The sequence below is a fragment of the Polyodon spathula genome, chromosome 18 (genome assembly GCF_017654505.1).
Source record: "Polyodon spathula isolate WHYD16114869_AA chromosome 18, ASM1765450v1, whole genome shotgun sequence".
NCBI lineage: Eukaryota > Metazoa > Chordata > Actinopteri > Acipenseriformes > Polyodontidae > Polyodon > Polyodon spathula.
In genome coordinates, this window is record NC_054551.1 from 17,196,768 (window position 1) to 17,222,052 (window position 25,285).

General features: G+C 43.2%; 2 protein-coding genes across 4 annotated transcripts in view; one reads left to right on the forward strand and one right to left on the reverse strand.

Moving 5' to 3' along the window:
- The window catches only part of abl2 (c-abl oncogene 2, non-receptor tyrosine kinase), a 55,859-nt gene extending 43,431 nt beyond the window's left edge, over positions 1-12,428 (forward strand). For both annotated transcript variants that reach the window (XM_041278517.1, XM_041278519.1), the window contains exons 3-11: positions 140-435; positions 886-1,158; positions 2,117-2,201; positions 2,790-2,967; positions 3,627-3,811; positions 4,807-4,959; positions 5,355-5,444; positions 5,852-6,010; positions 6,665-12,428. In XM_041278517.1, the coding sequence (XP_041134451.1) occupies positions 140-435; positions 886-1,158; positions 2,117-2,201; positions 2,790-2,967; positions 3,627-3,811; positions 4,807-4,959; positions 5,355-5,444; positions 5,852-6,010; positions 6,665-8,379 (3,134 nt within the window). In that variant the 3' untranslated portion in view covers positions 8,380-12,428. The remainder of the gene's footprint in view (positions 1-139; positions 436-885; positions 1,159-2,116; positions 2,202-2,789; positions 2,968-3,626; positions 3,812-4,806; positions 4,960-5,354; positions 5,445-5,851; positions 6,011-6,664) is intronic.
- Positions 12,429-19,005: 6,577 nt separating this feature from the next.
- Positions 19,006-25,017, reverse strand: tor3a (torsin family 3, member A). 2 transcript variants are annotated; one of them, XR_005951940.1, is made up of 7 exons: positions 24,566-25,017; positions 24,060-24,182; positions 22,290-22,555; positions 21,864-22,039; positions 21,373-21,497; positions 19,090-20,565; positions 19,006-19,039 (listed from the first exon to the last, which is right to left on the reverse strand). XR_005951940.1 is itself a non-coding variant. In XM_041278337.1 (6 exons), exons 1-6 carry the CDS (start codon positions 24,738-24,740, stop codon positions 20,318-20,320), a joined length of 1,113 nt encoding a protein of 370 aa, XP_041134271.1. In that variant the 5' UTR covers positions 24,741-25,017; the 3' UTR covers positions 19,047-20,317. The 2 variants fall into 2 exon arrangements, 1 of the variants encoding a protein (XP_041134271.1); XM_041278337.1 differs by lacking the exon at positions 19,006-19,039 and having other exon boundaries at positions 19,047-20,565.
- Between the last annotated feature and the right edge of the window lie 268 nt (positions 25,018-25,285).

Consider the following 25,285-nt stretch of genomic DNA (forward strand, 5'->3'; position numbering starts at 1 on the left):
AAATGATACTTTGCAACATAGACCGAAACCAGCCCCTGCAACAACCAATACAAGAAAATGAAAAGGATCTTTTGATCGATTCAGGGCCCAGTTCATAATCCTATATCATTCTGATGGATGACTCCACTCTCTCCCCCAGGTGAGAAGCTGCGAGTGCTAGGCTACAACCAGAATGGGGAGTGGAGTGAGGTGCGCTCCAAAAACGGGCAGGGCTGGGTCCCCAGTAACTACATCACCCCGGTCAACAGCCTGGAGAAGCACTCCTGGTACCACGGGCCGGTGTCTCGCAGTGCAGCTGAGTACCTGCTCAGCAGCCTCATCAACGGCAGCTTCCTGGTGAGAGAGAGCGAGAGCAGCCCGGGCCAGCTCTCCATCTCCCTGCGCTACGAGGGGAGAGTATACCACTACCGCATCAACACTGCCTCCGACTGCAAGGTGAGCAGGGAGAGTGGGTGGGGCTTCATGAGGAGAGAGTGTACCACTTCCGCATCAATACTGCCTCCAACTGCAAGGGGAGTAGGGAACGTGGGTGGAGCTTCATGAGGAGAGAGTGTACCACTTCCGCATCAATACTGCCTCCAACTGCAAGGGGAGTAGGGAACGTGGGTGGGGCTTCATGAGGGGAGAATGTAATTAGTTATTTCAGGCTATTATACATTTTTCCCATTTTTTTTTTTTTTTTTTTCTACTATTGTTTATAATCACTTTTAACCGATACCTAACTAAAGTATTACACAACAAATACAATTTACTATAACCTGTGCTTCTGGACATTTGACAAGAATGGATGTGCACAACCTTTAAGTTATGGGGTTATCTTGTGAACTATGATCCCTTTAATAGAAGGAACCTCCTCACCTTTTCTCTTTGCTCTCTCTCCCCCAGGTGTACGTCACCTCGGAGAGCAGGTTCAGCACCCTGGCTGAGCTGGTCCATCATCACTCCACGGTGGCTGATGGGCTGGTCACCACGCTGCACTACCCGGCCCCCAAGTGCAACAAGCCCACAGTGTACGGGGTGTCTCCCATCCACGACAAGTGGGAGATGGAGCGCACGGACATCACCATGAAGCACAAGTTGGGGGGCGGCCAGTACGGGGAGGTATACGTGGGGCTCTGGAAGAAATACAACCTCACAGTGGCTGTCAAAACACTCAAGGTCAGTAGTGGCTGCCAGCAGCCTCCCGCCGATCCTAAATCACTTGTATTGACTTCATAACAGGAATGCAGTAATGTTGCAATTCCTGCCACTTGGTGAAATCATTGGGCAGGGTTAAACAACAATAAGCAATGACCTCCCGACTGGAAACAAGAAAACTGAGCATTATTTTAACAAAGATTCAACACTTCAAATTCAGATATTTTTAATTCAGCTGATGTCAAATGCAGCTGATTGTTAAAAAATGTAAATGGCTTTCAGGCAGGGGGGACTGCAGCTACTGATGTACAAACATGGAATTGAATAGCTTGAAATCAGCAGCAAAGGACTGTGAAACTGTTGCAAAAGTTACTAGTGGTGGCATTTGTATTTCACTGATCTCGAATTCCAGGATAGCTGTAGCAGCACAGCTGCAGTCAGTTCCTTACAAATGACAAAAACGACTAAATACAATATAGCACATTCTTAAATAATAGCAGAGAATCTCTTACGATCACAAATTCGTTTTAGTAAGTAAGGGTTAAAGCTGGTCCATGTGGGTGGTGTTAAGCCACAGGCAAGCAGGCAATGTATCTAAATATGAGGGACTTGACTAGCAAAAGCTCTCCATCTGAGGTTGGACTAAATCACTTTTATATCATAGCGAACCATTATTCAAAACTTTGGTATTAAACAAGTGTGTCCTTTTTCCAGTATATTCTCAAATACTGTATCTGTCATTGTACAGTAAAAGTTAACTATTCATCATACTTATGCTGCCATCTGCTGTTTTTAGTCATGCATTGCGTTGGTCAGCCTCAAAGTAAATGCCTTAGAAAATGGCAGTGTTAATATGGTGAACAGCACTAGTTTGACTTTCCTTGATTTTCATCTATTTTTGGAATTATTTATTTAGTTTGTTTCAAGATGGAGGAAATTGTGCCATTACTAAAACCGCTTCCCCTCTGTTCTCTTTCAGGAAGATACGATGGAGGTGGAGGAGTTTTTGAAAGAGGCTTCCGTCATGAAAGAAGTGAAACACCCCAACCTGGTCCAGCTGCTAGGTGAGTGAGGGAGGGAGGGGGTGAGGGCAATTGATGAATTGATCAGCTGCTAGGTGAGCAAGGTAGGCTGAAGCAAGGGCACTCTGAATTGATCAACTGCTAGGTGAGTGAGGGTGAGGGAGGGAGGCCAGGGCAAGGGCACTCGATGAATTGAGTGCGCCCCTTAGGGGCTATCTCTTCCCGTTGCCATTATTTTATATACAAGTTGTACATTCATGGGATTGGACACTGACGAACACTATTCCAGAGACCTTTATATTTTTGTAATTGCATGTTTAAAGTTCTGGATGAGTTATTACAGTCTCACAAGAGCCACTCAAAACAATAACAAAACTGTTCTACTTGCAATATGACTCACAGATTGCAAGTTCCGGATGAATTATCTTTAGTATCTCAAGATCCACTCAGTACAGCAAAAAAATAGATGACAATCCTGACTTTCTCACACACACACATTTGTTATAACACCAAGGAATGAACTTGGCTTTGTTCTTTGTGCACCTACCTCAGTGTATGAAGTTCTTTTGTGTTGAAATGGAACTTGATTGCTTGTAGTTGGTGACTGAGTGTTTGATGCTGTCCCCCCAGGCGTGTGTACTCTAGAGCCCCCCTTCTACATTGTGACGGAGTACATGCCCCACGGGAACCTGTTGGATTACCTGCGGGAGTGTAACCGTGAGGAGGTCAGCGCAGTGGTGCTGCTCTACATGGCCACGCAGATCTCCTCTGCCATGGAGTACCTGGAAAAAAAAAACTTCATCCACAGGTGAGTGAGAGATCCATCACGTAGCACGTTCACTAGCAGGCTGTACCTTTTCACACAGCAGGCTGATACTTGCGTCTTCGTCCAAAAATGTACTCCGTTTTGTTTTAGTACTTATGACGCTGATACTGACTGTTTTGATAATCTGTGATTTTATGTAAAGTGTGACACAAGCTAATATCTACTCTCTGGTAGCTGCTTGACCCTGAGGTGGTCAAAATCTGCTTGTATCCTGTACAGCACCATATACTATATACTTTTTAGTTAAATTAAGAAGTATAACTAATAATGTGATATCATTTCCATCTGATACAAAGACATTTCAGGTGGCTGTAAATGTCAGACAGACTCTCTTTGTTGTTGAATTTCAATAATAGAATGCATGTATCTTACACAGAAACCCACACTGTGTGATAGAAAGAAATGTCAGGTGGCTGTATCGTATCAATATCAGGGTCAACTACGTGTTATAAATTCTGAGATTGTTATTGAAATTCTTCATAAAGCTAATTGTGGAAGCTTGTCATAGTAGTCTCCTTAGCACGAAAGTAAGAAGGCAGTCAAGCTTGCAATGAAAGCCAGGTTATTTTGGTTCTTGATTGTCAATGATAATGCCTGTGTAATACGTTGATTCATAAGCAGGCTCTGTTTGACCCCTGCAGGGACCTGGCTGCACGGAACTGCCTAGTCGGGGAGAATCATGTGGTGAAGGTGGCTGACTTTGGGCTGAGCCGCCTGATGACTGGAGACACGTACACGGCCCATGCCGGGGCCAAGTTCCCCATCAAGTGGACTGCTCCTGAGAGCCTGGCGTACAACACCTTCTCCATCAAATCAGACGTGTGGGGTCAGTGCCACCAACCTGGCTTTATAGCATGTTTTAATTACAGCACTGCTGTCATTTTTTGGATCAGCTTCTCAATCTTTTTAGAGGAAATCCTTTTAAAAGTGATTACTGAGGAAAGGGTATGTTGACATGGTTAGTCCAGTTAGGAAGTCCTTAAGGGTTGTCCAATTTGATTCAAGGACCAAGAAAAAAAGCTACTTTTTTGTTTTTACTTATTTTGGGGGACATTTAATGGCTTCTAGCCAGTAAAATAAAACATGCAATATAGAGGCACCATGTGCTATTTTAACCCTTAGCGGGCAATTTGTTCAGCGCTTGTCAGACTCGTCAGGTCCAATTTATTTTCACGAGCGCGGTTTATTTTACACGTGCTGTTTAAGTGTTTTTTTTTTTTACAGTAAACCAAGTTTAAAAGGCACTGCATGTCAACAGGACATTTAGTACTGCATCTCCAGCCAAGCCCCATCCCTTGTTCTCTGTTTATCACATACCCCTTCATAGTAGTGCATACTTATAAATCCTCTCCTGATCACTTGTTTTATCACCAAACTCCTCAATAATGCGATCCAAGTCATTATTTTATTACTATAACAACTCAAAAAGCTCTGCAAATGTCAGTGATATTCTTTTGAGCGCTGGGAGTGGAAGCAGCTGTCTTGTTTTTTTATGTCCGTGTTGGGTCTGTGGTGTAGAGCCTCTGTATTGCTCACATCCGCCCCCTTTTTTTTTTAACGGTTTTCTTGGTTTTTTCCGGAGAAAAAACGATTAGAGACCTGTGCTTGACGTCTTTTTGATTTCGGACAGGCTCCGACATCAGTCTGGAAAAGGAAAATTGTAATGTAGGACCTGGACTGACAGGACCACAAAGGTTTAAACTGACACCAGTCGGCCTCAATACAGCTCCTTCGCAAAGGTGGGGTTAGAAAGCCGGTTTGGTTTAAATGTAGGCAAGTCTCTGATTGTGCATTGACAGCCTCTGGTTTCTTCTTCCTCAGCTTTTGGAGTGCTGCTGTGGGAGATCGCCACATACGGTATGTCTCCCTACCCTGGGATCGACCTGTCCCAGGTGTACGACCTGCTGGAGAAGGGGTACCGCATGGAGCAGCCTGAGGGCTGCCCCCCTACAGTCTACGAGCTCATGAGAGCATGTGAGTACAGAGTTCATCTATTAACTACATGGGAAACTGCATCTACCCACTGCTCTATATAGGATTGTACTGCCTCATTGCAGACTGCATCTATCCACTGCTCTATATAGGACTGCACTGCCCCACTGCAGACTGCATCTACCCACTGCTGTATATAGGATTGCACTGCACCATGCAGACTGCATCAACCCACTGCTCTACATAGGACTGCACTACCCTATTGCAGACAGCAGCTACCCACTGCTCTATATAGGATTACACTGCCCCATTGCAGACTGCATCTACCCTAATCCACTACTCTCTATAGTCCACCAGCTTATAAGAAAACCTGTTTGTCTCTGCTCATAAATACTTTTCAATGTACTGATATCTTGCTTGTGTTGGTCTCCTCTCAGGCTGGCAGTGGAGCCCCCTGGACAGGCCTGCTTTCTCTGAGACACACCAGGCATTTGAAACCATGTTCCACGATTCCAGCATCTCTGAAGGTAAGGCAGCCTTCCCAGAAAACGCCCTCTCCCTTACCTTGTTTTACCTCGCTCTGTCCTCCCATTGCTGATCAGAACTTTAGCAGTGAAACAACATCTCAGAACACCGTTCTTTAACCCTTTAAGTGCATGATGATCATGTAAAGGATAAAGCTTGATCAAAACAGCACCTTCTTGACTCTTCAGTTGTTAAATTTGGCCTTTGTCAAGAACTAAGACTCCTGTAAAGGTGACTTCACAGTAAATCTAAATTTCAGATGTAGCTGATTTTGCTGACAATGGGTTACTACTACTGTTGCTGTAAGCACAGTGACCGTGCTGCAACACGTAGGGAACTGCCCTGTCACAAAAAATGTATATGTACTTAAAGGGTCCATGAAAATGTTGTTTCTGTATTTTTGTAATAGAGGTTGCAGAAGAGCTGTGTAAAACTGCCTCTTCCTCCTGCTCTGCGTTTTCCAACCCGCTGCTGCCCCTCCTGCCCTCCAAGTCCAGGACGACAAAGAAACAAACAGAGAACAAAGAGAACATGGAGACAGAGCAGCCAGGACAGAGCGCTCCATCAGGTACTAGATCAACACACAAACACACACACACACACACACAGAGGGACCCAGAGGGGGGAGACGCACACACAGGGATCCACACATGCAGGGACCCAGACACACACCCACCCACCAACACGCGTGTGCGCAAGGACCCGGACCCACACGCGCGGACACACACGCAGGGACCCAGGTGCGCGCGCACACACACACACACACACACACACACACACACAGAGGGACCCAGGGACCCACACACACACAGGGACGCAGACATACACGCACACGCAGGGACCCATGGACACACACACATACACGCAGGGACCCGGACCCAGACACACACACACAAGCATGCAGGGACCCAGACGCAGACATACGCACACACATGGACCCAGGCGCACACACACAGACACGCAGGGCCCCAGACGCGTACACACAAACACGAGCAGGGACCCAGACACACACACAGAACATGGAGATAAAGCAGCCAGGACAGGTACTGGAGCAGCACAGAGGCACACTATCATGTAAATTTAACATCTGTACACTTCATAATGAAAATACTTAATAATTTTTATTCCCCTTGTTAACTGCAGTTCTAACTTTTCTCCACCCTCTTCCCCCACCCTCTTTCTCTGTGTCTGTCTGCCTGTCTATCTGTGTCTCTCTCTGTAGGTTTCTCAGCCAGCGTGCTCTCTGGGGGCGGTAGCACTGGAGGGGGCGGCTCTCCAGCGCTTCCCCGCAAACAGAGGGACAAATCTCCCAACAGCCTGCTGGAGGAGCCCCGAGAGACTTCTTTCACCAGGGACCGTAAGGCTGGCTTCTTCAGCTCCTTCATGAAGAAGAAGCAGCAGCACAGCATCCCCACCCCGCCCAAGAGGAGCAGCTCCTTCAGGGAGATGGAGAACCAGCCCCACAAGAAGTACGAGCCCACCTCTAGCTTCACCTGTGCCAGCTCCCTGCCACATGTGGATGCACTCAGCTTCTCTCCCACCCACGGAGGAGGTAATCACGTGCAGTCCAGGTGCTGTGGGGCCACCTTCGGACAGAAAACCTCTGCCAACAACCCCCCTCCCGCTTCCTGCACCAGTGCCCCTCCTGGGGGCAGCAGCTGGTCTGGCATTGCTGGCTTCTTCACTCCCCGCCTAATCAAAAAGACCCTGGGGCTGAAGGCCGGCAAAGGCTCTGGAGCAGACGAGGCAGCCAAGCCCTTCCCCAGGTCCAACTCCACCTCCTCTATGTCCTCAGGGCTGCCTGACCTGGAGCGTATGGCCCTCACGCTCCCCAGGAACACCCACCGCTCCAAAGTCCAGCTGGAAAGGACTTCCTCCACCACCTCCCAGCTGGAGGAAGGCAGGCCGGCTGAGGCTCTGCTCTGCAAGATGGACGAAGGCACAGCTCAGATCAGGGAGCGCCCCAAAGCCAAGCTGCTGCCCAGAGGAGCAGCAGGGTCCAGCAGTGCACAGAGGGCGCCGGGGGTTGGGGGAGAGCTGGAGGCAGATTCTTCCAGCAGTAGCAGCAGCTCCCCCAGGGCCAAAGACAGTGCTGCAGAACCAGGGCAGCAGGACAGGCAAGGGTGGGCTTCTCCATCCAAGGCCTTGAGCACGCTCCACGGGGCGGCGCACAATCACAAGGTCCCCGTGCTCATCTCGCCCACTCTCAAGCACGCGCCAGCGGACGTGCAGCTCATCGCCATGGACTCTCAGGGGAACCGCTTTAAGCTCTTGTCGGAGGGGGTAGGGGGGGACAGGCCCAGGCTGGTGAAGCCCAAGTGTGCCCCCCCTCCCCCCCCTACACCCAGACTGCTCCAGCCCTGTCCCCCCTCCACTTCCAGCTCCAGCCTCCAGGCCACAGACTCTTCCCAAGAGCCGGAGACGAACGGGGACTGGCTGAAGAAGGCTGGGAAGGCGGGGGCTCGACCGTCAGTGCCGCCACCTCAAGTGCCTCCTCCTCCATCATCATCCACCTCCTCCTCCGGCACAACGCCCACCAAGATTTCCAATGGAGCCTCCCTCCAAGCTGGTGCTGCCAAGGTCTCCCTGAGGAAAACACGTCTGCAGACAGAGAGGGTCCCAGCGGACAAGATCAGCAAGGAGGCCCTGCTCGAGTGTGCAGAGTCCCTGACTAGCGCCATCACCGGCAGCCCCACACCCCCCCTCTCTAGCAGCCAGCTTGTCGATACCGGCCACCAGCTCCTGGACTACTGCACGGGCTACGTGGACTGCATCCCGCAAACACGCAACAAATTCGCCTTCCGGGAGGCCGTGGGCAAACTGGAATTGAGCTTACAGGAGCTGCGGGCTTCCTCTGCTCCCACGCCCGGCCCCAGCCCAGCTCTCACAAACCTACTGACCTGCGTCAAGGAGATTAGCGATGTGGTCCAGAGGTAGTCACCATTGGAAACCTCCCCTGCCAAGAATGAGTGGTGAGGGGGGCTGGAGTTTTCTTGGAAGTACCTCAGAAATCACTATGTTTTTTTTATTTTGTTTTGTTTCCTCATGTTTACAGGATTGTTTAAGTCAGTTGGAGCACTGTCAATGGTCACTGTTCTACATTCAATCATAAAATCATAGAATCATAAGTTCTATCCCTAAATAGGAACAACCTATTCCGTTACCCCATCTCCTCCTTAAAAGAAAAGAGCACAGAGCAGATATTTGAAGTCGTGATTGGGGTTGATCTTTTGTCCCATGATGAGATAGTGTCTTTGTATATGGAAGGACTTCAGAACTAGCATATCGGGTTCAATTATTTCAAGAATAAAGGCTTTGAAAGCATTTTCTCAGCTCATCAGTGGAACAGCTTTCTCCCAAGTATGTTGCTTTGCTGATGTTTTATTTTAAACTTGACAGAAGGTTATACCCATATGCCTTACCACCACTAGGGTTGCAGTGATGCAAAATATTATGACATACCTTTTATATAGCGATAATTTCAGTGGACTTTGACACTACATATATTTTTTTTAAATAAGGGCATTAGATATATAGTGTTGCTTTCAATGTTATAAATAAAACTACCATTTGTGTTCTACTTTATATAAGTGTCAGTTAGTATGGCTGTGAAACACTAGTGTAAAAGAAAAACCACGAGTGAATGTGTTTCGCTGGCGCTTTAAACTTTTTAAAAAGGAGCTTCCTTGTGAAGGAGCATCCTTGTGAAACTAGATATATATCAGAAAGACCATTATTCTGATTGTGTTGACCATGGACAATTAATATTATTGTATCACTGTACTATCATACTTGCAGTATACAACTGCAGCTCAAGCCACCACAACACTATAGAAGCTTCCTTCCTTCCTGTAGAGTGGTGGCAGTGTGCATGGACGTCAACTCGATACAAAGTAGTCTGGAAAACAAAAAGAACAATAACAAAACAAAGATGCTTGTGGGAATGTAGTTTTACTTGGAGGTGGGGAAATGTTTTTAAAGCCAGGGTTTTACTTTTAAAAGGAATTCTAAAGCTGCTACAATGCACCACAAGCTAACTGGCTCAAAAATATGCAAATAAAGAGGGGGCTACATTGCATTGTAAAGAGATCCCACAAAGCCAGTGTGTGCTGCTGTACATGTGCTTTGGTGTCTGAGCACTTAGTGCTGATGTTAGTCTGAAGTGCAAAGATAAAAACGCATCATCTTACTAGCCAGTCTCAGGGGTGCACAAGTCTGCTGTGAGTTTGGTGGGCATAAGGAAGGCATGATTCTACCTTGCAGATGGTGATGGTCCCCCACCTTATGAATGTTTGTATAAGTGAAAGCTAACAGTGACCAGAACCTTCATTGACAAGTAATTTGATCAGTTTCTGTGATGTGCAAATGGTCAGATTTGTTTTATTACTCTGTGCTTTTGGAGCAAAGATCAAACTTTAAAGAGAAAGTGGTTATTACTAGACCAATGGTTGTCCAACCCTGCTCCCCATGACCTCTTATTAATAGCATCTCATTTGTATCACCTGCTTCAGACCTGACTAAAGTGCTTTTCCCCAGTATCATATTCCAAAGTCCCAATCCAGTTGTGCCACTGAGACGACTTGGCTTTTATTTTAATGGGTAAACGGCAGCAGATTTAAATACTGACTGTTTGTTGACACCCTTTACATGTATAAATACAATAAATCTGCACTGGAGCTGGCTTAAAGTCAGTGGGATTTATATACTCCTCTGTTTAGATCTAATAAATTTAATAAAAAATGTTACCTTCACATCGGACATAAAAGCACATAATGTACTTGAAGACATCTGAATAACCAACCATGCCATTACGGATACTTCCCTGACAATTCAAATCATAATGGAGTGCATGGTCAATTATTCCTTACCCAGTGTAACAGCTTGAAGTCGTTGGTGTTGAGACCATAGCATAGACTATGAACTTGTAGCACAGTGACATCCAGCTGTCCTTGAGCTCCAATCAGTACCATTCTCAGGGGTAATCAGTAAGTGTGCTTTTTCTTTTTGTAGCAGTACCCAAATCAGTTATCTAGTAGCCAAAGTCTATATCCACACTGGAATTTAGTAGCTACAGTTGCCCCATGATATGCTCAACATTGTCACAGCTCCCACTGTGATCCCTAGGGGGCACTGTTTGAATCTCATGCTGTTGAATGTTTCCATGTGCTTTGGCTGCTGATCGGAGCATCACCACTGCAAGGGCCTGGTGGAATTCTTGATTCCCATTGATAACCTATTAAAGCTGCAGCAGCATTGCTTTTGTTGGTATAATAAAGGGTACAAGGCTTATTCACTGTTCCAAGGTCAAAGTATTTTCTGTTTTGGACACTAACCTACAGCACAGATGCTAGTTAATGCAACTAAATTGGGGACACAGAGACAGCACCCCTGAGGGACACAGTGGAAACTGACAGTGTGGCCAGATTTCAGTGCTATGCCAGTTGACTTTATCACCACCTGGTATTTAATCTGCAATGCCCCCATAGACGCACATACTTTTAATTTGTTTTCACTAAATTCTCCAGAATTAAAAAAGGCCATCTATCTACTCAAGGCACATTTCTTCAGTCCTAGAATTACTTTAATGTATTGTGCACTATGTTTTTAACCATTTTAAAATCTATAAATACTTTATTTTAAAATGCCCCAAGGGGTAAAAGCAACAACATACCGCAATCCAACCGTTTGTACCTATTCAGATAATTATAATCATTGGTTTAACATGACAGAAATGCCAGCCAAACTATTTAGTTTAATATTTACTGTTGCACACTATACACACTTTTGAAACCCTTTGCACTAATTAGCATGTTTTCTATAGATTGTAATCCACCCGTTAGAAAAATCAGCATCTGCTTGCATGCACGCAAAGCCATCTGTCAAAGCTGTAGTTTGCTGTAGCTACCTGGTGATGTTAAATGTAGAGCCAGGGAGGTCATCAATCATCCTGGAATTCAACCAATTTGGCAGGAAAATGACCTCTGGTTGTAGGATTAATACATTCAGGAGTTAGGTGAGCTTGGTCCCCCTCACAGGTGAACAGTAGTCTAGCTGGAGTGCATTCTCGCTACCCAGTCAAAGTCTAGTGTTAAAACACAATTGGACTGTCGCTCTGACATTTAAAACCAGGAATTCCTTAACTCAGGAAGCCAGTTAATGTACTCTCTGTGTTCTTTTTCTTAGTTATCTGGAGCCCGCTGCTTCAGCATCTGTCTATTAACAACATTGTGTTGAATCTATCGAGAACAGTTCAGTATGGCCACGTTTCTGTTTGCTAGGTCAAGCTTACCTGTGTATCATTTCCATTCTTCTAGAAGTACATTGAACCAATAATGTTACAATTGGAGTGATCAGTGGAACAGAGTGCCAGCACTTCTATCACAGGAGTCCAATCAACAGGATTCAAACCCAGTTAGCTACTCCCTGAATTAGCCTGTCACTATCATGGAGAATTGTCTCGGAATCGGAAAACTAAAGCAGCACTTTTTGTTCTACAGATTCCTATCAATTGTGCACACATGTCATGAGCTCTGGAATTTTATGTTTGTTATATTTAATATGAAAATCCCATTATCATGTGTGACCATTGTTTTTATTTTATTTGTTTTCTTGTATGTTGTTTTAGTCATTACTGGAGAAACACTAAGTCAACATTTGTATACCAAAGGCCACTTTTTTTCTTCGGTTCTACTTGTGCAATGAAACTAAACACTTCTTAATTGTAAATATGTGAATTTTAACAGGGGTTTAAATGATGCCAGATGCTAACAAAATGAAATCCATTATTAACACTCAGTATTTTTTTTTGTTTTGTTCTGTAAAATCTTTTTTTTTGTGTGTGTGTTTCTAATTTAAATCTCACATTGACTATGGTGTGACTGTGAAGTTCTCTTTATCAGTGTTAAACTTGATGTAAATAGAAAATGACCAGGGTCCTGTCTGGTTCTGGACAGATTTGCCAATTTTGCTTTTTTTTTTTTTTTTTTTTTTTTAAATAAAAAACAAAACAAAAGGAAAATGATTAATTTTATTTGTAAAAATACATACATTTGTACTTTTTTTTTTTTTAAGGCCCACTATTTTAAATACTTTTTTATTTAAAAAATAGGTTTACAAAATGTACAGTAAGTCATTCTTTATTGCTGATTTTTACCCAAAACTTGTCTCACTCAAGCATGTGAAAAATCCTGATTTTCTGTCAAGAACATCCTTGACACTATCCAGTCCAATTTACTAGACTGTTAGCTGTTCCCCTCCTGAGGGCCTGGGTTTCAATCCCAAGTGAAATCAGTTTACTGCTCTTCACTCGTGCATTGGTTGCTGCATGAGTTTCAACACACCATCAGCATGGCTGGAAGCAACCACTGGGAAAGAGCTTAAATATCGCACACTAGATTGAAGAAATGTCCTTAGACTGCTTGAATCGAAGGAGCGTGTTATGATTGAGAGTATTCTAACATTGTTTCATGATATATAAAGGCATCCTGTCCTCAAGTGTGTGGTATGGAGACTGACAACATTGGTTAGCTTTAAAAAAAAAAAAAAAAAAAAAAAAAAAACTTCTTTCACAACATCATGGGTTTACAACAAACTTAGAAATGTTAGGCGACGATAAAGAATGCTAATATTTAGTGTGTCTGACACCATAACGATTGTCCAATAAATTAAATGTCCAGTGCTTTAAAAAGAGATTCCAGTGTACCTGCCTATGAGTGGCCACTGTGGTGGTAACTGAGAATAAGTGGCGTAGCGAAGGTTAAGGTGAAAATTAGTTTTATTGCTTGAGTGATCTCCCAGTAAAAGTCACTGGCCTTTTGTTGAGATTTGGTGTAAAGTCCAGTATTGTGCCCATGGAATAGAATCCAAGTCCCCTGATCTCTTGCAAAATCCAAATAAAACGTCTGTGTTGTTCAGTGTAGACTACTACAGATAAACCCTGACCTGCAGAACTCTGTTACCCTGACCGTCCTTGATCTGCTCAGACACATGGCCCCTTGTGACAGAAAGCCATGCTGTTGTACTATATTTGGCATGCAACTAGACTGGGAGGAGGCTGGCATCTGTCCTAGACAAGCAGCAATGTACTTGACATCACCTGAAGCTTTGAAACCATGAAACAGTCCAACACGAGAATGGTTTGACCTTTCATCCAATTACCCAAGTGTTTTTGTCTAGGTGGAGAGGCGCCTTTTTTTTTTTTTTTTTTTTTTTTTTTTTTTTTATATTTATTAAAAGAGCATGTACGATGTGAGTGGATGGACTCTGACATGTACAACGGCACTGGTCTAGTGCCGTTCAGTTCCACCCCTCCCCCATTTGCTGTCCCAGTACTTGTTGGAGGATGTAATGTTGTACAGTATGTGATATAAAATGGCAAATTTAGGATCAATGATCAAATACAGCAAGTAAAAGTCAAAGAGCAGGCTGTTAGTTTTGTTGTGTCAAACAAGAACGCATTTTACCGTCTCTCTCAATGTGCCACTGATGAGATTTCAAAAAGGACCGGCGCAATGCGTGACATGTTAGAAAGTGTTTACTGTTTAGTCAAGTTCAGCATTGCAGCTTGACCCATGTGTATAAAACATGTTTGAAATGTAGCTGTGTCTAACGAAATAAAAAAATTTCTTTGAGCCCTTTAAGTCAGATTTGTTTGGCTCAAATTTGAAAGGCCATTGCACCTTAGATATGTTTCTTTATCCAAATTTTAAAATTGTCATACAAATATTCGCCTAACAATCATGTACTTATTGTGCCTTGAAACAGATGCACCTCTCATGCTCAGCCCTTTGAACCAGCAGCCATGTCTACATGCTACCCTTTCCCCCACTTTCCAGTAAGCAGTGGCTAATGTAAGACAAGGTCAGCCTTCATGAAAAAAACACACGTTTTTTGTACATTAAGCTGTATAGAGTTGAAAGTTTTCCATTGGCAACAGTCTTAGATCAGACCAGTTTGGCTTTGGACTGCCCTTCAGTTAGGATTGTAGCTTGCTGGGAGAGCCCAGTCTCTGACTCTAACGAGGTGTTAACCTTCATGCAGACTGGAAGAAGGGATGTCCATTCATTACTATCAGAGGGAGAAATTTATCAGTGGGAAAGTTTACAAAAACATGATGAATATAGACAAGATTGGATTGGTGACAGCAGCTGATGCTGGACGGTGCCGCTTCTGTTTCATATGGGATTGATGATCAGGCTTCAGTGTGGTCCTGCTTCCAGTCCACGTTAATGTTCTAGGAGGATCGACACACGCTTCTGTGCAGAAACTGAAAACTCTGCTCGGGTTGCTTCCGAAATATTTCCTGAAACCTCACCTCACCTTCTCCTCTGTCCTTTGCTGCCCTCTTTCTTCCAGTTCTCACTACAGGTGCTACCTCCTCACACATTCCACATGATTCCATCAGTGTCATTTCCAGCTGAACCAGCACATTTGAATTCCCTAGTTGGAGCCGAGCCTGGTAGCTGCAGTTTCTTTTTACTGTAGTGCTGCCCCGCTGAGGCAACTACCAGCCATTTACTAATGCATGAACTAATCGAGGCTTCCAGTCTCTACCGATGACGGGGGAAACGTCATACACAGTAAGTGGCCACAGCAACCTTGGAAGAAGACCAAACTGAAAGCACCAGACTTTAAACTTGCCTAGTAGTGCACTGCCTGCTGTCTCGCCTCTCCCACTCGCACTGTCCTTTTAAATCACCATCCTACCACCTCCCAAGACTCTTTGCAGGCTTTTCTGACATTGTTGGAATGCCCTCGCCATCAATATAGAGCACCTTATCCACCACTCTGCCTTTGATGGAGATGCTTCTCTACTTTGCATTGCATATGTGCCCATCTGATGTTATCTGCTAATTTGCCAAGTAAACGATAAAGTAATAAATAAGTTTACCATAGTATTTTTGCAGGTCATTTCCGATAGTTGATCCTATATTATTATGCTGTACAATTTCTCTAGGCTTTACAATTCTTTTCGTTACACTTTGCTATGACTTTACTATGGTAAACTTTTGGGCAGTGCCCTTAAACACAGTATTGAAAAGGAATTTGTTAAAATGTTTGTCATTGAATTTAGGTTTTTTTTACTATGTCTAACTCAAACCTTTTACCTTTTATGGTGCTAAAATGAACTCTGGCTATGCAAATATTTAAAGTGTTTTCTAATACTGTGCTGGCGGTCATGTAGTTGGATTGCAGCTAGACCATTGCAGTGAATTTGAACTACAACACAACAGGCAGTGATGAGATACCTGCATAATCCAAACTAAAGTAGAACATAAAAGCAAAGAACCAAACAATCTCCAACGGAAGAAAGGACGAAGCAGTTCAAACATGTGAAATGTGCTACTGCTGCACATTTAAAACCTTGGTTAGCATTCCTTTTAATGGTGAAGGGTTTTTTTTTTTTACCTTGTTGGTTTAAGGGTGTTATTAAGGGAGGAAACTCAGGGATTTGGTTCCATCCTGTTATGTGAAGTAAGACTGTTATCAGTGATAATATAAAGACTTTCTTAGGACTGGTTTAACCAGCTTGCTGTGTGTGAACTCCCTGCCCAGTCTGCCGTGTGTGAAATGCTGGCCCACGTTCTGACTACACTCTCACCTTTACTCTATTGCAGTGAAATGGGAGGCCATTGAGGTTTGCTGTCAATGGGTCATGATACCTGGATTTTGACCTTCCTTTGTATTTGCTAAAAATGTTAAGAAATAATTTGTAAATGATTGTCCCTCAACTGAGTGATACGCAGGTTATGTAGACCCCTGAAGCGGTATCTCCCTGTTGAAAAGCAGTTTCAGTCACAATGGTTAATACAGCACATCTCATTCTTATAAGTCTTTGAGTTGGTGCTTGGTTGGCAGGTGTTTCTGCCACCCCCCACCCCCCCCAAAATGTTTCATGAGGAAGCCCCTAAAAAAGGAAATGTCAAAGGAGCAAGATAATATAGTGCTTCACACAGAGCTTAGGAGCGAGTCTAGTTATAATATAGTGCTTCACACAGTGCTGAGGAGCATGTCTAGTTATAATATAATGCTTCATGCAGAACTGAGGACGCAGTCTTTGAAATGCATTTTGTAACGCTCTCAAGTAGAAACACATTGCTATGAGGCATTGCTATTTCTATTGTATTGCCTGAACCTTGCACATCAGGGCAATTGCTTCAAAATGTCTCTTATGAATAGTTGATTCGAAAGTTGTCTCGCGTTTCACTGGCTTTGTAGTACTCACTCTGCCAGCTGTAAACTGAACACTGGCAATGCCTGCCTTGTGCTGGGCAGAGACTTGTGGCACTGTACTGTACACAGGGCAATACACCCGTGGCAAGACTATAAAACCTGATAGAATTACTGCAACCCAATGTAACCCTTTTTATTAAGGCTTGCTCCTTTTCAATGTTTATTTTTCAGGGCTTCATGTATAAATGCAATAATAAATCCCTCATGTTTGGAATACGTGTTTGCCTGGGATTCTTCATTGGAACACCATGAAACCTGTTAATTACACAACAGTTTCTAAGCTGAGCTGCCGTTATTGAGTGGGATGGAGCTACTGGCACCCGTTTTATTTAATTTCCCTTCTCTTGAGTATCTCCTCTCTGGTCTTATTTACTCAGCAGCTTGTCAAAAGCACATCATAAACAGAAATGCTCACATTAAAACATTTCACAATGTTTCAATTAAGAACCAAAATCAACACAAAAAATAAATGCATTAGTCTAAAAGCTGAGGGATTTATTAAAATATTTTGTGAGCCCCTGAAAAACAAATGTCAGCCTAGTCTTAATATACTGCAGTGTTTTACACAAACATTGCATGATGTGTTCACAGCACTATAAAACCTGCTAGGTCTGCGGTAATCTTTGAAATTAAATCGTATTTAGAAAGAGGTCAATAGAAGCAGGGTTGTTTGGGTGCAGTGGAATGGTTCCTGAGGGATGCCAGCAGGGTACAGTGGAGTGGATTCTGAAGGATGCCAGCAGGGTGCCAGTGGGTCTTGTGAAAGCTGTGTGCTGGCAGAGCGCTCTCACTGATCAGTCCAGGTTACTGCATGCGTTGTGTACTCTAATACAAACTCACAGCTAAGAAACACCCAAACCAAGTTTCAACACAATGGATAAGCAGTGTACTCAATAAATGCAAAGCTCTTCAGTGGACATATGGAGCAATGCCTCCATTAAAATGTCCAGTTTATTTTATTATAGCTAAATTACCAAAGGGATCCGTCAAGCTAATAGCTTTATTATTTGCAGCACGGTCAAGTGAAACTGGATGCAACAATTTTTCCATTCAAAATCAGCATCACATTTCCTTCATGCCAAAGAAGGACAAAAGACAATGCAATGCTTGTGACCAGTCAGAATTGTTTATTTAACACTGAAAACACAAATGTAAAAATAATGTCAGAATATAAAAAAAATGCATACTAAAATAAATACAGTTCCAGGTTAGGCAGTTTATATAGTAAAATCATTTCAATTGCAGAGGGTAAAATCCTTGGGCTTCTTAGCAATGCTAAAGAAAAGTCTGTTTCTTTAAGAAATACTAAAGCAGTCCAGCCTTTTCAATGGTGCAGATGTCTGCACATGTACGACCCTTCAGCATCACCTCCCTTCAATATGAATAGTTAGTACATGAGTAATAGTTCATGTGCTACTACATTGTATTGGGATGGCTTGCACATAAAAACCTTTTGCATTTATTTGAAGATAAGGTGATTATCTTTTCAGTCATACAAATACTTTAGTGCGCTAGTGTAACCCTCTGCATCTCTACTCACCCCCCAGCACTTGTTCTCACTGTGTTTTGAAGAAAGAAAAAGCACATTCTTTTCTACCCTGCAAGCCTATATCATTGGCATCTTCACGTGCTTACATTGAGTATGTGGGTAATTTCACTCTGTTTTGTTTCAGACAGATATTAGGAACAGAAACTCTGGTGGAATGACATGGATTAAAGTAAAGATGTACAGAAGGTCTGAGGATTTGGGAGCATTACTTCCATTCTACGGCTGCTGCACTACAAAGTGGCAGCAAGGAAATATTAGTTGAAACAATATTTGATTAAATCAAAGTAAATAAGATTACAGGTTTGTTATGAGGAACAAGGTGAAACAATTGTGGATGCTTTACATGCATTTTACTTCTGCTTTCATAGGAAGTTTTGTGAAGATGAATCCAAAACTTCAAAGGCCCTTCTATAAACGTTCAATACCTTCCTCAAATGCATTGTGTGCATTTCAAGTGTCTAATCAAGGCGTTGGTAGTATTATCACTTGGTGTACCTCAGAACTGCACATTTTGTTTTAAGTTTTTTTTTTTTTTTTTTTTTTTTTTTTTTTAACTTCTAGGGCATTTTTCAAGCAACACACTACTGATTTATTCCTGCTCACTTATCATTTCCTGTGAATGAGGCCTGACCATGGAGCTGACCTGCAGAACAGGAAGTGATAACCACATGGTTAAACTTTTCTACATACAGTGCTGTGCTCTGAAATGCTGCGATTTTTAAATGTGATTTACAAATAGGGGAATCATCATCATCAGGCTCTCATCATCATCATTATCTTATATATATATATATATATATATCTATATATATATAGCTATATATATATATATATATATATATACACACACACACACACACACACACACACACACACAGGTCTGACCTCGTCATGTTTAGCTGCACAGTATTACTCACCTGAAAAATCAACCATCAAACAAATGACAATCTAAAAAACATTTGCCAAAGTAAACATAAGCATGAAGTCAGCAGTAGTAACACAGGTAACTAGTATGAACCTTTGAACTGCTTCCCATTTTTGACCAGATTTTGTTTTTTGTAATAACCAGACCAATTAAAAAAAGACATGTGATTACTAAGGAAAAATACAGAAACTGCAACAGAAGAGCTCAAACTTGTGCAGGCTAATAATTCTGTATTAGGTTCATTATTCCAGTAAAGGGACTGTATAATAGAGATATAATAGAGATGAATTCAGATTGCTCTATACCTTTAGAAGAATGTACCACTTCTCTAACAACTGAACTGAAGAACATTTTAAAATATGGAAAATCTGATCTATAAATAAATCAAACATTTTTAAAAACAGGCCAATTTCCAGGACTGGACTTGACTACTATCGGGGCCTCCCCCCCCCCCATACACACACACACACACACACTCCTCAAGCATTATTGTCCCTCTACTTTACTTACAAGGCCCAACACGCTCTCACACAAAGGAAGGGATTACCATGGTGCATTTACCCCAAAACTTAAAATCCTTTCTAGCAGTGAAAATGTTGCATTGTGTAGCATTCTTTACAATCTGCAATCAGCTGCCAGGAGTTAAAATGAATGTCATGTGAATAAAAAAATAAAAATTTAGCTCTGATAAGCCAGAGTGCTGACTGGTCAGGGCCTTGCACCGCTGTGGCTGCTGAGCCTCTATAGAGAGAGTAATGCCCAGCCAGCCCCTCTCTTGGAGCCCCTACAGAGAGAGGGACGCCCAGCCAGCCCCTCTCTCTTGTAGCCCCTACAGAGAGAGTGACGCCTAGCCAGCCCCTCTCTTGGAGCCTCTACAGAGAGAGGGACGCCTAGCCAGCCCCTCTCTTGGAGCCCCTACAGAGAGAGTGACGCCTAGCCAGCCCCTCTCTTGGAGCCCCTACAGAGAGAGGGACGCCCAGCCAGCCCCTCTCTTGGAGCCCCTACAGAGAGAGTGACGCCTAGCCAGCCCCTCTCTCTTGTTGCCCCTACAGAGAGAGGGACACCCAGTCAGCCCCTCTCTCTTGGAGCCCTACAGAGAGGAACTCCCCAGCGAGCCCAGCTCTCTCTCGAGGCCGCGGAGTGCTGCTGCCTCAGTCCTGATCCAGCTCTCAGGGAAGGAAGAAGTTGATTCTCTGGGGGACAGACTTGCAGCCCTGTGCTGAGAAGAGCTTCTCCTCCTTGGGGACGTACAGCATGCCTCGGGCCACCTCGTCCAGGATCTCCTCAGAGTAAGAGAGGCCCCTGGAGCGGAAGGCATCGCGAGCGCACAGTTTCACATGGCGGTACTCCAGGGGCAGGAAGGGCACAAAGAAATCAATCAGGTTCCCTGTCAAGTGCTGGCTTTGAGAGAACCCTCCTGGGGAGAAGAAAAACAGACCAGACCAATCACACACTATAAACCTGCACTGCTGAAGTGCAACTACACATAGAGATCATGACATACAAATTACAGAAATACTTTTATATAGCACTCTTAATGCTAAGGCATCCCAGCGCACTTCACAAATTTAAAAGCTGACCAATGAGATTTAAAAGATTCAGCTGTGCTGGCTTTACAATCAGCATGTCTGAAAAACATAATCTATGAACGGAAGGAGACCATCTGGCTCATCTAATCCTGTTTCATGCAGCTGATTGATCTAAAATTGATCTTTGTGATTCAGCATCAACAGGACTAGGTAACCCATTCCGTTACTCTCCGTATAAAAAAGTGACTCCTATACTCTGTCCTAAGACCACTTAATTTCCAACTGTGTTCTCTGGTTTTGTACTGTACTTAAAAGTATTGGTTAGTATTAACTTGGTCATTAAGATACTTGAATCAAGTCCCCCCCAAATGCTTCTTTGTTCTCTGCCCTGGGATTTGGTTGCTATTTGTTGCACTTTCTTCAGTGCCAAAATGTTCTTTTGGTAATGTAGTGACAGCACTGTATCTATAATTCTTGAAGAAGGTCCATAAAAGGTAGGCATCAAAATACATGTGACAGGTCTGATTGGCTACTTTGTAGGAGATATTAGAAGATCAACCTTTTTAATGCTAGACTGCTTTGTTAAAAGGCAAAGCTTCTAGGAGATACTAAGTGAATGTATTCCTACTAGACAGAGCCCATCGTTCCAGTGCTATGTGCCTGGCAATGTACAGTAGCTAGTGTATGCAGTGTACCTTGTGATTGAAGAGCTTCAGTGCGCAGCCTTGGCTCCAGATCCTCCATGTCCACGTCCTCTCGGTTCTGTCCGGAGTGCCAGAAGTCCAGGGTCACCTCATTGATGGCAGCCCCTCCAATGTTACTGCAAGAACAAAAACACCATGTCAGTGACATCCATGCCCCGCTATGCAACAAATACAAAACCAGAGCTACAACATGCTCTACATCCAGTATTACATACCGACACAGAAACACAGCTTCTTCCAAACAGTACATCCCCACGTTCGGATACTTGCAATACCTTGTGGTAAAGAATGTCCCAGCTATGTTGTATCACAATTAGATAAGCGATTCTCTAGGTAGAGGTATGGCACTGCAGCATGACAACACAATAAAACCTGACAGAACTACAGCAACCAGATGTCTGCACATATCTCACAACTTCTTAAGGCTTGTATCCCCCCCTTAGTGTAACAGCTATTGATGTACCTGGGTTTCATCTCCTTACCTTAGGAATATGAAGATGGCTCTCCTGTAGCTGATACCGTCCAGGTCTTGGTAGTAGTCCATGTAGGGTTTGATTGTGTCGATGAGCCCCGGGTGCAGCTTCTCAGCCTCGTCGAAGATGAACAGGGCCTGGGGGCAGTGCTGCACTGTCCCACTGATCCAGTCCTTTAGCTGGCCCTGTGCAGAGGAGGCCAGCCCCAACATCAGTACCACAAAGCGCCAACCACAGCTTCCACAGCCATTGCCTTACCTCCTGCAACATCACCACTGGCCACCCTTTAAACAAGTGCTAGCCAAGGCTTAAAGATCTTTTTTCTTCCCTTACTAGCACTAGCATGCTAACTATATAGTGGTCAAACAAAAAGCAATGGAGGGGAACCAAAGCCACAAGTGTGTGTGAGTGCGAGTGTGAGGAGCAGCAGCTCACCTGGTACACATCCACCAGCTTGGCGTGAGGGAAGTGGAAGGGGGAGATGAAGAGACGCACACACTGGCTCTTCATGCCGTCTCGGTACAGATTGTCCGAGATCATCCGAGACACAAAGTTCTTCCCGGTTCCGGACCAGCCATGGAAGGACAGCGTCAGGGCCTTCTCAGGGGAGGGGTTCTTCAGAAAGCCTCGGATTGCCCTCACTACCACGGCCTGGGCTAGGTGCTGACCGTGAAGCTTCTGCTCCAAGTCCTTTTCCAGCCCTAAACAACCAAATACACACACATTTCCACCCGATCTTTGAGTTTACACAGAATCCACAATGAGCAAGTAGCTTCAAATGAGATCAGTCTAAAACCTATGGAGTAGACGTGAAGACGCAGCGCTACAGACGGGAGGATGCAAATTCTTTAAAATGAGTTCTCCTGAGGCAGTTACTTTGTGAAGCCCAGCAAATTTTGCCTCACTGAAACAAAAGACTACGATGGACTTTCTCAAGGTTCAAAAGAACAACTTGCAGCAGTGAATTTTTTTAAAAAGCTGTTACGAAAAAAACACTACTGTTGGTATGTATTTTGTTGAAATGTAAGAAAAGTTAATTACATAGCAGGCTTGTTTATTTAGTTTTAAAGTAAAAAAAAGAAATAAAAATAGAATTGTTTGAAATTCCAGACAAACTAGCTACCATAAATATTTAATATTAATATGTGGAACAAATTAGCAATAATACCTTCTGATATTTCTATCTGCAAAACACACAACTTAGTTTATAGGAAAATTGTCAGCTCTGATCGGCTGAATAACTTATTCCCATCATAAAATGTCTTACGATCTTGTAGCTTTGTAGTATTTTTATTTGTATGTATTTGTATTATTTTTGGTAAAACAGAAAAGGCTAGGGCAATGGGGTTGGAGGTGTATCGCATTTAGATTTTGCAAAGAGTAACACTGTCGAAGTAAACTAATTTTAAAACATTCTTCTGTCTTTGTAATATATTGTATTGCACACATCTCCAGTAAACACTAACTTGTGCTTAACTGTGTTAAGGTGTCTATGAGTTCCCAGCATCAGAGTGCACAGCAGTGTCTTGCCAGAAAAACTAAACAGACCCTGATCCGAAGTGGCAGATCACCAGATAGCCAGCTCTTACTTCTATAGACACCTTGGCTGATCAAGCCTGTGTAACATATTTCTCTGGCAAATAACCAGAACTGAAGATCCTCTCCTGCTCTCGAGTGAAAGCACCTTTACACAGACAAAACACACGCATTGGACAATACCAATAATCAAAGTGTCCAAGGCAACCATAGAAAACAGCTGTACCAAATGTAAAGACACTATATAAAAGCATTGTGATCACCATCACGCACAAATCAGATAGGCAGATAGACAGGATCCACTGGTTACCCCCAGTTAATGTGGAAAACAATATTGTGATCAAGTATAATTGCAATTGGACTAATTCATTAAGACTTCTTTTTAATATTATTTACAAAGAACTTGTAAAATATACCAGAATAAGCATACATTTATGCACTTAGTTAGTAGTACCTCAGTGTTGTACAATTCACACACCTCACAAAATGTAATACCTGTATATGAGCAATATAAAGACAAAGGGAGGAAATTCTGACAGTATAAAATCACCCATCACAACCAAACACCTGGATATGTTTGACAAGGAGGCCAAATCTGAAAAATGAGAAAATTGTGATGATTCCCCAGCTAAGTGGGTTGATTACAAGGGGTGAGCTGAGCTGCAGTACCTGTAATATTGTTAATTATCCTGCAGTCCCCGGTCTCGCAGCACTGCCCCAGGCTACAGTACCAGTTTGAAAGAAGCTGCATGTAATCCTCTGAAAACATGGACCAGGAATCTTCCGTAGGAACTGGAATAGAGAAGTCACAGCGTCACTGGCGCACTTGCTTCAGAATAGGTCCCAGTCTTATTGACAGAATATTCCAGATTGTATATATTTACTTGCACATTATCTAAAACTTGTGGTTTGCTGCGATTGCTATTTTTCAATTGAAAGAAGAAAGATGATGATAAAAGTATAGAACATTACAGTCTAGTTTGTATATTATTATAATATCACTACGACTGATAATAATAATACTCGCAATGATCAAGTACAGTGCATTTTTACGACCCTAACACAATTCACACCATGTCAACGTATACTACTATACATACAATCAAGACAGAGTCAGTACAAAAAACACCCTGCTTGAGCATAGTAACCGAGTGGGGTCTTGTTTACCACCTTACCCTGCAAGCTTGAGTCATCCTGGTGCGGATGGCACTCTCCTTCCCAGATGTTACAGTAGACATAATTCCAGTAATATCTGGACACATTTGAAATACTGCCCAACTGGAAAAATGCCCCAAATTCCCCGTTTACAGAGAGCGCCCAGGCGAGGGGCAGGAACAACGGTAAAATCATCTAGGCTTCCGTTTCAACCCAGTACACTGCGGCTCTACCCGCAAACACACCTTTACATCTGACTGGAAATAAAACGACCGGCCTTTTCAACACCTTCTATATGTCTGGGCTTCCTTCCTGGTTCAAACGTCATATCCTAGTGACGCTGTATGTTTGGCGTGTGTTGGCGATTGAATCATCGAGAGGATTTAAATGGTCAGAAAAACTGTCTATATTATTTACTGCTGATTTAATCATTAAAAAAAATCCAATAATAATCTGCCAGGTTGTTGGTCCGACACTTGCGCAATATGCGTGGAGCAAGAGTTTCTCTAGTACGATCTGTAATTTATTTCTGCACGTACTGCCTTTGTCAAAAAGGCATTGTTTATTTGAAGAGTTTATACAAACACTAGCTTTCAAGACCTAAATTGCAGTGACCATGAGAATGTAGCCTACCACTGTGATAAACTGAGTACTGTATCTGGCCGGTACAATATATATATATATATATATATATATATTATATATATATATATATATATTCCACGGTGTAGTGTGTGTGT

What these genes read in the sequence shown, in the direction of transcription:
- tor3a (XM_041278337.1), bottom strand. Translation starts at nt 24,740, where the DNA reads ATGATTTTACCGTTGTTCCTGCCCCTCGCCTGGGCGCTCTCTGTAAAC. An exon ending in GATAATTAACAATATTACAG is followed by an intron (nt 22,556 to 24,059) that starts GTACTGCAGCTC and finishes TTGGTTGTTTAG; the next exon opens with GGCTGGAAAAGGACTTGGAG. An exon ending in AGCTGGTGGATGTGTACCAG is followed by an intron (nt 22,040 to 22,289) that starts GTGAGCTGCTGC and finishes TCCTCTGCACAG; the next exon opens with GGCCAGCTAAAGGACTGGAT.